At 45.3% G+C, this 15,957-nt stretch overlaps 1 protein-coding gene across 3 annotated transcripts in view; it reads right to left on the bottom strand.

The window, feature by feature from the left end:
- CCDC85A (coiled-coil domain containing 85A) overlaps positions 1-15,957 on the bottom strand; it is a 67,917-nt gene that overhangs the window by 14,415 nt on the left and 37,545 nt on the right. For 2 of the 3 annotated variants that reach the window (XM_039717090.1, XM_039717089.1), the window contains exon 3: positions 2,615-2,691. The exons of the other annotated variant lie outside the window; for it this stretch is intronic. In XM_039717090.1, coding sequence (XP_039573024.1) covers positions 2,615-2,691 — 77 coding nt within the window. The remainder of the gene's footprint in view (positions 1-2,614; positions 2,692-15,957) is intronic. 3 annotated transcript variants of the gene reach the window in all.

The following is a 15,957-nucleotide window of genomic DNA, read 5'->3' as shown; positions in this document are numbered from 1 at the left end:
AGTGGTGCTACTGCAATTCCCCTGACAAAGCAGCCCTTTGGTACAGCAGAGTGAGCTGAGACTCAGGTTCCATTTGAACTGCGATGGCAGCATTAAAACCATTTGCTTTGGAAATGCCCTTGCCACTAAATATTAATAAAACCTTTACATTAGAGGTCTGTGGGGTTTTGAAAAGAAAACTAATACATATGGAGGGAGACAAGCAAAGCAAAAGAAATTGGAAAAGAACCACATCTAAGTGACAGAGGAACAGAATGATTTGTCTGGAGAGGTGTCGACAAATGTGTCAGTGCATTTCTGTGAGTGGCACATAAGCAGAAAAGGGGGAGAAGAAAGGATACTGAAAACAGAGAGGAAAAAGAAGAAAAGTGTGGCAGGAGGAGAGAAAAAAGCCTGAGACAAGGCCAGGGCTCTTCAGCAGAGACAGCAGAGGTGTCACACTCAGGGCTGTGAGTTCTCACCTCTCTCCTAAGTGCAATTCTGCAATTCCCAAACCCTCCCAGTGCCCCAGCACCCCATCAGAGAGGGACTATCCAAAAAGCAAAAGGCATCTCTCATGGAGGCAGTGCTGAAATTTTAAGGCAGGACACTGAAACTGAGTAAGGGCCGTGCCAAAAACCTTCATCAGTTGTAGAGCTTGTTGTAGATTTTCAGTTTATTTGTCAAAAGCACTTGGCTTGGCTTCATGCCCAACAAACTCCCATTCCTCCCATTAAATGAATCAAACCAGTGCCAGGAGTTTATGCATTTCCACCCTGCATCCTTGTCTTTGTGACAGGGCCTGATCACCACTGAGGTGAGCACGTTCTAGGTGGGACCCACAGGAATAACAAACCCCCAAAACAAACTCGGGTAAATGCAACACTGAGGTGATGAGAGCAAAGTCAGAATAAGCTCGGTGTCTGCACTTCCTGCCTCTCCCCAAAGCCATGACTTCAACCAGGAGGAAGAGTAAAATATGCCAGGAAATGTGAACTCTTGCCACTCATTAAGTCTTAGAATGAAGTACCCAGAGATATGAGGTAATTTTTCAGAACTCTACCACAGATCCTTGTGCCAATAAAACCACACATAAGACAAACTGACCTGGCTCTTTGAAAACAAAAAGCAGTTTCCAGGCTTGCTCTCCTCGCTCTTCCCCTTCAAAACCCCACCCTCAGCATATTTTGTTTCAATGGTTTTTGCAACAGCTACAGGCTTAGGTGCCAGGCTGTTTTTACTGGGACTATTCCCTGGTTTGGCACCCCAGCCAAGGTATTTTCACTGAACCCAATGCACACAGGGTGGGTGTTCCAGGTTTTGGTAAGATTTGGAAATGCTTTTTGTGGGTTCTGCCTCAGCACCTCAAATCCAGACAAATCAAACATAAAACACACGGACACTTCTAAAGATTTGGCCCATGAAGAATGTTCTGCACAATTTATCTCCCAGTGTTGTTCCAGACCCAAGACAAACCACACAGTATTTTTGGGTGGGTTTGTTGACATTTGCCCAGAAAACCATTCTTGAAAAGAAAATAATATTCATTTTCACTGAGGATCAACCTTTGTCTTTCCTACTAAAAACTGTTTACATGTTAATGAGCAGACATTTCTTTCTGTCCTTCTTTTCCAGATCCAAAAATTAGGGTAGAGAGAAGCAAAGTGCCCAAGGTCACCAAGCAAAGAGCTGTAGAGGCCCTTCCAACTGTCACATGAAAGGTGAGGGGAAAAGCCACCAAGCAAAGAGCTGTAGAGGCCCTTCCAACTGTCACATGAAAGGTGAGGGGAAAAGCCACCACACTTTACCTAAAATCTGCCCCAGGAAAAAAGCAATAAATCTGAGCCAGTGGATATTACTTCTTATACATCACTGTTACCTTGGATTTTACAGTCAAACAATAGTACTAAGTCCAACAAAAGGCACTTTTCTTCACCAGACCAAGGACCAGTGTTCAATTTAAACAAAATCCAACTTCTTTTCTTTTCCAGTGGGCAACAACATTTGAAGACCTGATGGATTTTTCTAAGAATTATTTCATGAAATATAATAGAAACACATTCTAATAAGTATGTGCATATATGAAGATTACAAGTGTCTTTGATTCATTTGTACCAGACTTAAAATTTTTTCATTCTTAGAAACATGTGAGGAAAACCTTTAACACCGTATTTGCTAATTTATTCAATTGAATTTCAGCCTTGCATTAATGTAGCTAATATAGTCCTCCAAGTATTAGAAATAATATAACCCAATTATTAATTATAATGTTTGTACTTTCAGAGCAAAATATTTGGTGACTATTTAACTATAAAAAGTAGTTGACATTTTAACAAGAACCTCTTGGAATAAAACCAGAATGCAAAGGGTCAGTTCACTGTGATTCCCAAACCATTAATTAATTAATTAGAAGTAGCAGTTTCCAGGAAATTTTTCTTAACAAGATATCAAAGCCTGCAAAGGAAAAAATCATTAATGAAAGCATTGTCACAGCCTTAAATGAACCCCCTAGTCAAACACAGCACGATGAGCAAACAGATGTGAGAGCCCTTGGGTGTCTGAGTGTTCCAGGGCAGCAGGGACAAGGGCTGCTGGTCCCCTGCAGCCCGGGCACTCCCGCGGGGCTGGCACCCACCTGGGGCAGCATGCGATTTTCCTCCTCCAGCTGTCTTACTCTGGCCTCCAGCTGCCTAACATAGGACAAGGTTGATTCTAAAAAATCAAACAGAAAAAAACTCGTATTATCCACAGAGATCTGCTTGTGTTCACCAGTGCCAGAGCCTGCGCCGCATTCTCACTTGTACTCGCAGCAGACTGCCTCTCTCACATATCCATGGAACATCTCACTCTGCTCTCCCAGGGCAGAGCAAACAACACTGATCCTGCAACTCATCTATTCCTTATTGCTTGTCATTCTGCACCTTAAGTGGTCCTTTCTCAGACCCAAGGAATCTCACAGAAAGACAACAGAGGCTTGACTTTTCCAACCCATCCCCAAAAAATCTCACAGAAAGACAACAGAGGCTTGAGTTTTCCAACCCATCCCCAAAGAATCTCACAGAAAGACAGCACCGGCTTGAGTTTTCCAACCCATCCCCAAGAAATCTCACAGAAAGACAACAGAGGCTTGAGTTTTCCAACCCATCCCCAAGGAATCTCACAGAAAGACAGCACAGGCTTGAGTTTTCCATCCCCACCTGGAAGCTCTCCACATGGATGATGCACTATCCCACCAGCCCAGCGCTGTGGAGCCCAGGGAGACAGATGGTGCTGTGCAGGCAGCTGAGGTCAGAGGGAGCCCGCACACAGTCCCGGGGCTCTGGGCACACACAGCCTCCCTGGCAGCACAGCAGCTCCTGGGCTCCACCCCAGCTCTGCCACAGCCGGGGCTGGGCTGGGAAGCAGCCGTGTGTCCCCAGGGCCTGCAGGTCCCCAGCTGGTGGACAGCAGGACCTGCCTGGGCACAGTGCAGCTCCCAGCATGTCCTCCTCTCCCCCACACATCAGGGACAGGCTCCCACTGCCTCAGAAGTGCACAGAGAGCAAACCCTGCTTGCTCTGCCCACCAGTCACTCACTGACCTCTGCAAGGGCAATCTTTGGTGCATTGTGAAGGACAGGAGTCATTCCCAATCCACTCCCAAGAACTTGACATAAGAAGAGGACATCCTTGATCCGGCACTAAAAGCACCCATGAGCTTTTTCTAAGTGACCCATTAAACATTTCTTGGGTCACTTAGAAGTGCTGCTCTTAAAGTCCTGGATCTAAGAGACATGTCCAGGAATGTAGCACTCAAGTGTAAGAAAAAAGGTGCAGAAAAACTGCTGCGACTCTTGCACCTCTCTGTGTGTAGGTGGAATTCTGCATGTACTCATTCCTGACTCAGTGATCCACTCAGCTTCCTCTGAGATGTCAATTCCCATCACACATTTGTACTCACACTGCCATGTAATTAGCAAAATTGGTGATTGATGGTATGGAATCCGTGGGTATCGGGGCACTGCTGATGGCTGATACAGCCCTTCAAAGCTGCATTGACAGCACAGCTGTTCACTGGGTTAAATTGACAGATGAATTTGGGCATGAATTTCCTCTGATAGCTCAACACTACTGCAGCCTGCCCATAAAATAAGGGAAATCAGGTGTTACTTACTGCTCTTACAAAACTGCAATAGGCTAAAATATGCATGGGAATTTACACAACATGAAGACAACAAATAGTAATTTGTCAAAGATGATTAATGCCCAGCCAGGCACTGGATTAAAAATAGCCTTGTGCAATAAAAGAGGAAGAGGTAATCTGAGGTTCTGCAGGCTCTGCTGCGTGAGGATTTTCATAGTTAGTGATGGGTGCATCTCTGGAGAGCTGCTGAGCCCGGCTCAGATGAGCACTTAGGAGATGAACAGCTCATTCAATTAACTCCCAACGACAGGGACCCTCCCACCAAATCAGCTCCTTCCCAGCACAGGCACTGCTGGGAAGAGCTGCAGGAGCTCCCTCACGTCACAGCCAGCACAGGCAGCAGCCCCCAGCACATCCCAACCCTTCCCTCTGCTGTTTTCCATGTGAGATGGCTCCTGAGCACTCGTTATGTCAGAGGGGCTGGACCAGGAGCTCCCTCTGGCACTGGCCAGCCCTAAATTCCTTGGTTAGAAGTTCACTGCTGTGTCAGTGTGGGTTTGGACTTCATGTCCCAGCTGTGCCCAGCAGTTCCCCCCATGTGAGCTCTCCTCTGGATTCTCTTCTGCTCCAAGCCTCTGTGATTTCCTGGCTGAGCATTCCTTATCTCCTCAGATAACACACAACTCTTGGCAAAATCTGCCTCTTATTACTTTTATTCCTTCACTCATCTGTCGAGAGTCCAGAGCAGAGATCCCTGCTGCTTCAAGTCACACAACTCTGCCTCAGTTCTCAACTTCCCAATGCCAGCTGAGGGTTTGGTCTGGAATCTCTGTGTCTCTTAACCCTTCTAAAGTGTGAAACAGTTACTTAAATCTCTCTTGTAATCTGATTAAAAGGGAAAATTAGGTCATCTACCAAAGGCTTGAGCAAGCAAATCCTAATGTATGTGAGTCTTCTTGACACATAGACTAGACACATATATATTTCAGGATCTGTTAATATATTTATGCTGGGATGTTATGAGCTTAGAGGAAAAATGAGCAGAAAAGTCAGTCAAGGACATAGCAGATGGAGAAACTGAAAACACATAAAGTGAAACACTGCCCACAAACTTAAAAAACACCCAACCAAACAAAAGTTGCACTAAAAGTGTTTATGAGAAGTCCTGTATGATCCATCTCTTCTGCTCTGGAACAAGCTGTGCAAACAGGAGAGTCACTGGCTCATGTCATTACTGCCACATTCGACCCCTGGGGGGCCCTTGGTTACAAGATTTCCACTCCTCCCATCTCCCCCTGTGAGGCATTGCTAAGGGTGTAACAATTAGGAAAAAATCTCATTCTCAGGAATGAGTTACCACCAAACGAGCTTCCCTCCTTGAGCTCCCTGTGCTCTTAACATCACTGAGAACATGATCAAGGTGCAGTGCTTCATTCCAGGGCTGAAATAAAACCATTTTCTGAGCTATTAGAGACACAGAAATATCTTGCTCTTAGGGAAATTCAGTGACAATTCACCCTCTCTCCACATCTGTCACTCTAACATGTTGTAAGAGAACATCAATATTTACGTAGCTGATCTCTTTTTCTTTTGACATCCACACTCCTGAAGCAAGGAGATATTTTGGGGTTATGTCAGACTTTATCAGACACTTCCATTGCTGCCAAAGGCATATTTGTGCATTGGATTTATCCATTTTTATATGACTGCCTGGTCTCAGTCTAGCAAGGAATTCATAATATTCTTTAAGCCAGATTATTCTCTGCTGTTTTAGAATGGGTGAGGATGTCATGTTAAATTCTGATCTTTTCCTTTTTCTTTCTGGGTTTGTTTTGTTTTGTTGTTTTTTGGAGGCTTACAACTCACAGGCAGCTGTGGGACTGCACTGGAGAACATCTTAAAGTCTGAGATCCTCTACACACTTATTAGATCCCTGGAAAAGGGATGAGAACCCCACAGAAGGCAAAAACCCAGAGGTTCAACCTACTTTTCTGCTTGTTCATAGGAGCTGGAGTAACAAGCTCAGTTTGGCAGGTGGAAGGGATTTTATCCAACAGAGGAATATTTGAGGGTAAGACAGAATGGGAGACCCAAGAGCTGGACAGAAGGCTGCTCTGAGGCAGTCCTCGCATCCTCATGGCCAGAAAATGGAAAAACATGATTTGGTGATAATGCAAAATTCACTGTTACCAGCAGCACTTCCTGCTTTGATATTCATGTTCCTAAAGGAGCTCTCCAGAATCATTGGGAGCCACATCCCAAGGAACATTTTCAAATATTGAGGGTATGAATGAGGGAAAATGCCAACAGTTCACCTGGGCAAAGGATTCAGCATGTTGGGTGTAGGGATATTTTGATGTGTGGCAGCAAGGGTTTGGTTGAGGTACATCCAACTTAACAAACTCCATTTGTTATGCTGCTCTTCCAGAATCACAGAATTAACTAGGTTGGGAAGTACCTTTGAGATTCCTGCACTGTGCTGGCAGGAATTTAATAATTGCACATCAAATCAGATTTTGGTCATTCAAATGCACACCCAGCATACTGCAGTGACAACTAAATAATCTTTCAATAAATGGGAAATGAAAACTAAGGTTGTGCAAGGGGTACTCTAAACCCTCCTGTAACTGCCTGGCAGCTCCACACATTTAGGAAAGGGTTTCTCTGCTAACTGGGGAGCAGATTCAATGACATGCAAACCATCTCCCTGTCCTAGAATTCCTAGTCATCAGATTTAATTGCCTCAATATTAATATTCATGACTGAGACATGCTATCACTGCAATCCATCCCCTTTCAGCTACCTTGCTCAGATATAAAAAAATAAAATGGCACTGTTGCATTTACACTCTCAGCAATTCACACCCCTTGCACTCAGCGCTGGCAGTGTCCACCTCCCCAGGGCAGGATCAGAAGACCTCCCAAGGTCATTTTAGCCCTGTCTCCTATGATTTGCTATCAGGGCTGCACATCTTACATAACATCCCTCACTGAAGAAGTGCTGGAGAACTCCTCGTTCGAGCACAGCCGAATTCCCCCGCAACGCGACGCAGCGACGCTGGGATTAGTGCTACCATGTAGAAAGAAAGACATCTGCCCAAGGCAGGATTTGATTAAGCTCACCAGAATGTTTAGGAGCTTTTTACAACAAAGGCACATATTCTCAGGAAGTTTTGGGACAGTGAGCACCGTGGCACTAAGGCAGGGTTTGCATTTCTCAGTTCTTGCTGTTGTCTGAAATTCTCTGGCCCCAAGCTCAGATTCCTCGTGATTATGGATCCAGCAATTCTTGACTTCTCCCAGTAATTAAAAATATCATTAACTAAGCTGAGCTAGTTCACCAAGTGTGTCAAAACTGAATCCTAGCAAAGGGAAAGCTGGCACATGCTGGTTCAAATATCCAGGATGCAGTGGCAGCGCTGACACTTCTCAGGCACCATGTGCCATGTTTCCCCTTTTCAGCACACATTACACACAGGCAGGTGCTAATTACCTTATCTCTGCAATCAGAGAATTTTATTCAGATTTCACACAAAAACAGTGTGTTTTCTCAGGTGTAGCAGCTTTTAATCACAGATTAACTATTTATTAGAAAAAAAAAAGCATACTCTCCTTATCTTAAGGCAGCCCTTGCCATGTCTTTACCAATTCAGTGATGGGGTCTGACTCAGACTCCAAGGTGTTTGCATTTGCCTGGATTTAGGTGCCACTGTGGATCAGGCAGTTTAGTGAGCAGGTCTGGGCTGACTGTGCACACACAGCCCTGTGCTGAAGCTCTCCCAAGGCTTTCCTTCTTCCCCAGGTCACCAAGGAATGCCCCAGGTCACCCAAATACTCTCTGTGACACAACTTGCTAGAAATGTAATGTTGGCTTCTACTTAAGAACATTACTGATTTAGGCTGGAGATTTTGTTGCACATTCAGCTTTAGGTGCAACAAAATTTACAGTTGAACTCACCTGGAAAAAAAAAGAAGCTTAAAAAAAGGTTTTAAAACCTTGCATGGAGAATAAAGGATTCAACTATAGAAGCACCCAAAAATGATTTCAGATGTCAGCTGAGGCAACGCTCTCGCTAACAGCTGGACAGCACTGTCACACTAATGGGCTGCTGAAACATTAACCTTGCTTTGTTGGGGGTTTTTTGGTGCTAGAGGTGACAACAGCAGGGCTTTCCTTGCTGGCCTGTTTGATACTCTGTTAGCTCCCCTTCAGCCTGTGCTAAATGCATTTGGCACAGTATTGATGGAAGCAGAGAAAATCAAACCCATTATGCTGTTGCTGAAGCCTTTCCCACTGGCTTTCAGCTTGTTTTGGTATTGACTGGCTGTGGTTTATGGTGGGTAAAATCCTTATTGGTTCCATTTACTCAAGCACTCAGGTTTGTCCTGTGCCACCACACTCTCCTGGGCTCATCAGGATGTCCCCAAGAGCAGGCACAGCCCCTGGCCTGGAAACACAGCAGAAGGGAAGGGGGGTGGATGTTCAGCAGGCTCCTGCATGGAATCCAATGGAAGGCTGGAAAAGGCACTGGCTGAGAGCAGCTTTGCTTAGGGAAGGAAGGGAGATGAAGCACCCATCATCTCTCCAACCCAGTGCCCTCATCTCCTCCCTTGCCCAAGCCAGGCTCTTCTCAGGCGTGCCTTTTCCAGCTGATTTCACACAGGAATCTCCATCTCACACCGGTGCCTCCTGGTCACATGGAATTGCATCTTTTAAGCGTCCCTTGCTGAAAAGGCCCTGGGTCTTTGCTGAAAAGGCCCTTGCTGAAAAGGTCCCCTGCAAACCTGTGGCCACTGAGAACCCACTGTATCCACAGAGCCACCTCCAGCTTCTCCCAGTTCTGCTGTGCCTCTGTAAAATGAACATTCACAGGACAAACTAAAAAAAATGCTATAAATGAAAATACAAAGCTTCCCAGCAACAGCAAGATTTGTGCAAAAACCAGAGGGTCAAACTGACTGAGACACCAAATACATGCACTAAAGGTCATTCAGAATCCCCACAACTCTCTACAGACACTCATAGCCACTTTTCTTAGCTCATAAAATTGTATTTCACAAGCTCCAATCATCAGATGTTGAAGAGACATAGTTTAGAAAATTTAGGTGAGAATTTCACTACTGGTACAGCAATCTCAAGTTAATAATACACTGGCTTTCCTGGCAAACTGCAGCTTAGGCCAAACCTGAAAACTACATCTCCAGGAATTCTGAATCAGACCAAACCTCTCAATCATTTTTATGTTCATCTAGTGCCTTGTTAGGAGGCAGTTATCCAACCTGTAACCTCCTCTTTTACGGGTAACTGAGGGACTCAATCCCAAATTCAAACAATGTTCCTGAGAGTACAGAAATAGAAGCTCTCTCATTACTGAAACCATTGAACCACTGAGCATTTTCTTGTTACAACTACAAAAGAGATGCCAAAACTCACAACAAAGATCAATAGCCACATGAATATGTGGGGGAACAGCCAGCCCACAACTCTTCCTCCTCCCCACGAGAGTGAAGCCAACAGTCCCTGTTCTGGGTGTACGTGGGGTAAATTTGGATGGAGATGCAGGGCTCCAAGAGATGTTTGGGCAGCAGGCAGTGCCAGGAAAGCAGGAGGGGCAGCAGGGCCACTCTCAGGCTCTGTTTCCAGCTCCTTGCCTCATTTCTGATCCTGCTGATGCTTCATTCCCTGCAATAGGAGCATCCTGCATGAACTGTGGTGTGCACACAGCATCCAAAGCCTCCTGTGAACACAGCAGGAAAAGTTACAAAAGCAGTAAGCATCCAAGGGGAAAAGCAGCAAGATGTGCACAATTACCCAGCTCTGTGAGGAGCAATGGGGAGCATTCCCATGAGCAAGCATGGGCAGAAGCTGGGGAACTGCCAGAGGAAGACAGGCCAACCTGGGCAAACTCAGTGGAGATTTAAAATTATCAGGACAAAAGGAGGGTTTGGATTAATTTCTCTACACTGAGTGATTAAGATGTAGGACAGGCTATTAAATGCAGTAAAAGATGTTACAAGATTAAATATGTCCTGGGGACTGAAACCACCCTCTTGCCTCCAGAGCCCATTAAAGGGCTGTGGTACAGTAACACCTGCCTGTCCCTCCTGAGCTGGGCACATTTAAAGCAGGAAAGATGAGCATTTTGTAAAATTACTGCACCAGCAATCTCAGCACAGAACCTAATTCCAAGGAAAAATTAGCTCTATCCATTTTAGCTGGCAGCTACACAATAGCAGAGGGAAGGGCTGTTGGTGCAGTCTCCATCTCCTCTGTAAGCCTCTTTTGGAATGATTGGGGAAGGGATAATGACAAGAAATAATCAAATGACAATGTATTTAAAATCTATCAGTGCAAGCATGTCACTCTCTAGGGACTCACATCCCCTGGGCTGCTCACTCCACAGCTGGAGCATCCGTGCCTCCAGACAAAATCCCTGGGAGGGGAAGCCCCAAGAGATGAGGAATCAGCCTAAGTGTCCAGCTCTGGCTGAAATCAGCACTCGGCTACTTCAGCACTTAGGAAAACTCTACAGATGTCTCCTGCATGTTCCTGATAGCCCAAACATCCTGACCTTAGGGGCAGAAAGATTCATGTGCCAGAGCAGACCAGACATCACACAACAGAGGATACTGCCCCAGTTTCAGCTCATTATTTCTCTGATTTCTAAAGATCTGCATGTCTGATCAGTATCTCTGTGCTCCTGATATGATGCTGGGATTATGGGATTATTCCAGAGAGACTCCCAGTGCTGCAAGCCAAACCTGCCACATTTAGGCTTCCAAGTTCTCCTAGGGATGGGGTTTAGGGACCTTTTACATATTTCCCTATCCACATGGTGAGATTCTTTCTGTCCTAAACCCACATTTTTCCCTGCCTTGTTGCCTTTGCTGCCTTCCTGAGATTCCTGTGGCTGCATCCTACATTGCTGCAGCAGGGCCTGGGAACTAATGAGCCTGTGCTTTATTTGGTGAAAGTGCACAGATACAAACCCACATCACGGACTGATGCAGAACAACACTTGTGAGAGGGGAACCCGTGTTTTGCCAGGGCTTCAGAGGAAGCCAAATGCTCCACTTAAACAACTTCTGGTTTCTCAGTGCCTTTTCAGTGTTATCTCACTGCAATCAACATACACTGCTGTTATATTAATATGATGCTGATTAAAACACTCATAATTTAAGAGTAATCTCAAGACAGGCAACAAAGCACAGCACGTGTTACTGAGAGCTGTACTAGGCACATACACCTGCTATAGAGCTGTTGAATTAATGATTTATAATTATTTACCCCCTGACATGGCAAATGGAGCCCTTTGCCCTCTCCTTTGCTGCTGGCTGTGAATCTGCAATGCCTTTGCAGCAAAGCCAGCTGAGATTTCCCAAGGCAGCACACCCAACAACCAGCTGCCCATTCCCTGGGCTGCACCTGAGACTTCTCCAGTGATCCCACAGATGCCAGCAGGGCAGATGTGGCAGCTCCCCCACTGAGGGGATGTCTCCCTAGTGTTAGTGGAGCTGATCCTTGGGCTTTAAACGTGAGCATCTTCCTGACCAAAGAGTAAAAGGAAGCACTTTCACTTTACTACCCTTCCAAGACTCAACCAGCTCTCCATGTAGTCCTAACTAAAGGAGTTCAATTGCCTTCCATGGAATGGTCTGTCCACCCCTGTGGATGTGTGTCCATGCAGATCAGGCTCCCAGCACAGCCATTCCCAAATCCACATCCCCTCTGAGCTGTCCCTCAAAGACAGGAATTGATGCCACTGCTGCTGGCTGCCCCAGTGCCTTCTTTTATGTTCCAAGCACCGTTTCATGCAACAGGGATGAAATCAGCCAAATGCAGGAAGTGCTCTAGAACCTGAAAATGGCAAATCAGCAGTTGCAATAATTCCTCAAGTTTCTAAATCATCTGCATCCATTTGCAGGGCTCCAGTGCTGTGTTCAGCACGAGGCCTTTGACATCCAGACAAAGCTGGGATGACTCAGGGAGAGCAGTCCAACTTGAGAGCTCTCCCAGCTGCTTATCTGCACCATCAGAACAAAACAAACATTTTAAACAAGGTCTCCTCTGTTTATTTCCTGGTTATTCACTAATGGGAAAGCAATTTACGCATTTCCTCTCCCCAGACACACAAATAATAATCGTGCAGGGCTTTTGGTTCCAAAGGCTGCTGGAAGCAGTCGTGTCCTTCTCTCTGAGGTTTACAAGCAGCCCATGACTAACCCGTGCCCCTGGCACAAGGAGCTCCTCAGGGCCCTCTCCTGCCCCCCTGGGCCACTCAACACGCACTGAAAGATGAGTCACACTCAAAAATCAAGTGCATGTGTTTGTGTGGACACGTGCATGTGAGGGGAGGGTTTTGCCATGAACTACCTGCCCTCAAATTACCAGGATTTCATTCTGGACACTCTGAAAGTTTCTTCTATAGGGTTACAGGAGAAGAATTTGCCTCATCAGCAGGTAAAAATCAAAAACAGACAGGTGAGCATTTCCCAAGCAGGTGGTACTGTCTCATTTACAATATCTGATTAATACAACTAATTAAACTAAAATATAGTAATGTTGTGAAATAGAATAAATTCTATAAAACTAAAAAAAATACTGACATTTTTCTCTACCGGCATTTGCAAAGTAGCACTGAATCTCCTGAGAATTTTTAGAATGAAGACAAAAAGAATTATTCCCAGGGTTCTGGGCACAAAATACAGAAGTGACTGTAACAACAAACTGCAGGAAAACTCCAAGTAAAACAGTCAGGGGGGAGGGGATTCCAAATCCCATTGTATTACATATGTATGACCACAGCAAGTCATGTTAGAGACACGAGCAAAGCAGCCTGCCTACAGTTTATTACAGAGGGATCAGCTCAGATACTGTAGTGCTGTGGGCAAGGGAGGTAAAATCAGTGTATAAATGAGCTGTCAGGGCAGCTGCTGTAACAAAATGCAGACAGCATCCCAAAATTTCTGGAGAAAATTGAGACATATAGACAGCCTCAGAGGTTTAAGGCTAGAAAAATGCTATTAAAACAAAGCAGTCTGGCTTCCTGCCCTGTGGAGACAAAGGAATTTTGATAATAATTCCAGGAATGCCTGGTTTCCTTTTCACTGCTGGAAGTGGATATGGTCGAAAGAAATCTGTGGGCTTTTTCCTGTAAAGAAAATCTTGGCAGAAACAATTGGACCAAAATTAAATTTATGAATGAGGTTTTTTGTGTGACTTAGGACATGAACATAAGATCTGTAGCAATAAATTACTGCAGGAGGATTATATATTTCCTGGGGTTTGTGAGCCTGACAAGCAGTTCCAATCCATGTGCACTATTTCTTGCCATTCCTTAAAACAACCCTGCTTTCATGCTCACCTATGGAAACCTGTATCAATTACCTGCAGGAGAAAACCTGTATCATTTCCCCTCTGTCACTCCTTTTACAGCACACTGAGCACAAGATGGAAACCCATCCACCCCAGCTGGAAAACCACAGAACATCCCACAGTGTTTCCTGCATCCACGTGCTCTACATGGGTATGGAATTGCCTCTGTGGCACCAAGATTTGGCAGGTTACAGCTGTTCCAACATCCCTAAATCTTGGACAAAAGATGACCCCCAGCACGCCCCTGGGATCTCCCAGAAGGCAACAAGCAATCCTGGTCTCACTAAGGGTACAGAGAAGTGCCCTCAGCTTCAAAGGCCACAGAAGCTTCCAGTCCTAAGGAAGACTGACAGAAAAACAGAGCCCAGGGCTGGAGACTTAAAAGGAATCTCCTTTCCTCCCATTCTTCCCAGAGCAGCAACGATGACACACCGACCCCAGAAAGAGCTGGCACACAAAACAATGCCTTCCTGGAAAGGTGCCAGCAGCTCAGGGAATTGTAAGCTCACTTTTCCCGTAGAATAAACACAATTCAAGGAGGTTCTTTGAAAAACAACAGCAGCAGCTCCTCTGGTAGAGCAGCCACTGGGAGCTCCACACTTCCCTACCCAGCCTGCTCTTCCCAAGGGAAAGGGAACTTTCTGGGACAGCTGAAATTCAGGTCCCAGCTCTGGTGGGAACTGAACTCTTCCAGCAGTGGCAAGCCCCACCATTCCTCATCAACCAAACTGCGCCCAAAGCACTTGGGCAGCAAGTGGAGTGAGAAGCAATGGGAACTGCTCCACTTGTTTTGTTTGTCGACCTTTGGGTTGGTTTGGTTGTACCTTTTTTTGTCCCACTGTTACAAATAGGCAGAAAAGGCATTGAACACATCCCATACCCCAGGAAGCACCAGTGAGTTTTCCCACCTCAGTCTCCCCCTGCTCCCACACCTGTTTGTTCAAAGACAATATTCCCTGTTTGATTTTCACTTTTTGGCAAGGGAATGCTTGCAGAGGCAGCTGACACAGCTGGCTGAGTTTTGCTGAGAGTTGTTCTATGCTGACCAGGGCCTGGCTCCACAGTCAGCACACAGGGACAATTTACACTGGGCAGGACAGCAAGAAAAGTGCTCCCACTGCAGAACACACGAGGTGAGAAAAGGGGGTTGTTAGAGGGCCACGGGCTTTTCCTGGCTTTAGAGTCCTTCCTTTAGTCAGTGATCCAAGCATGCTCTGCAGGGTTATACCCACACTCCCAGGAACTCTGACTCCAAGGGATGCTTCCCATCATCAGAGAAAGAGGAAAAGCAACATCAGGATCCCACCAGGCTCACCCAGGTGTATGACTGTGGCAGCCTTTTTTGGTGAAGTCCCTAAGTAATAAGGACTGAGAGCTGCCTGGCCAACATTTTAGTGAGACATCATTTCCACCTAAACATCAGGAGCTTTATTTAAAAGCCAGCAAGTCTTGGACTTCCAGATTTGATTGCTGATTACTGTCCTTACTGAGGACATTTTATATTTTGATAAAAATCCTTCTCCTTGAGTTAAGTATGAACACACAAGTTAATGCTCTGTCTTAGAATATGAGGGTCATATCTAAAGGACCGGAACTTTTACTAAGAGAGACTGAAGGAGAGACTCACACCTGGATTTGAAGCTTTTGGAAGGGAAAGAGAGGGTGGCAGAGTCAAAGAAAGGAAACCTGACCTCAGTTTAAACTAACAAGTGAGACAAATCTCTCCTTGTGGAAGTCAGAGGAATGCAGACCTGTTTGGGAAAGTAAAATCAGAGGAAGTGAGTAACAATCAGCAATCTTATTTTCAGAAAATAACCTTATCTTTACTACCTCATTCTCAACATAAACAGTGTTTCTTCTGTGGCAGTAAAGAATTCTCTGTAAAGAAGTTGTGTTTTTTCCTTGCCACCCATTACATCCAGAGTCTACAATCCCTTGAGCATCGAGCATTTACCACTGGACAGGGTAAATGTTGGCAATTTTGTCTCAGTGTAATTGTTCACTGTGTCGTGTCAATTCCTACTCTGTTCTCCTCGTTCCTGCCCAAGCCCAAACAACATCCATGGCTGGGGCCACCAAAGCAGTTTCTTTCATTGACCCACAGGACAGTCTGAGCAACAGAGTACATTTCAGAACCACACAATAAATATATTAAAATAAATTGGAAATAGTTTTTGTTGAAAGCTCTTCCCTTGCAACAACAGCTGCCTCAGTTCATAATTCCCAGGTGTTCAGATCCTCCCTGTGTCACAGGGATTTCCTGGGAACAAGACATCCCATCATAGACACCAATTACTTCAAGATCCAAATCAGTTTTCCTAGTCTTTAATCAGAGACACTTCATTCTTCAATATTTAACACACTGACCTAGGACTAATGCAGGACACTTGTGATTTGAGTATCAATTTTTAAAGTGCTTCTGAAGTCTCAAGAGGCTTTTCCCACTAAAATTCAGCCCATGCTTAACCTATTTACATAGTC

The sequence above is a fragment of the Passer montanus genome, unplaced genomic scaffold (genome assembly GCF_014805655.1).
Source record: "Passer montanus isolate IOZ18808 unplaced genomic scaffold, ASM1480565v1 scaffold37, whole genome shotgun sequence".
NCBI lineage: Eukaryota > Metazoa > Chordata > Aves > Passeriformes > Passeridae > Passer > Passer montanus.
The sequence above is the reverse complement of the archived record's forward strand: the minus strand, read 5'-3'. Positions and strand labels throughout refer to the sequence as shown.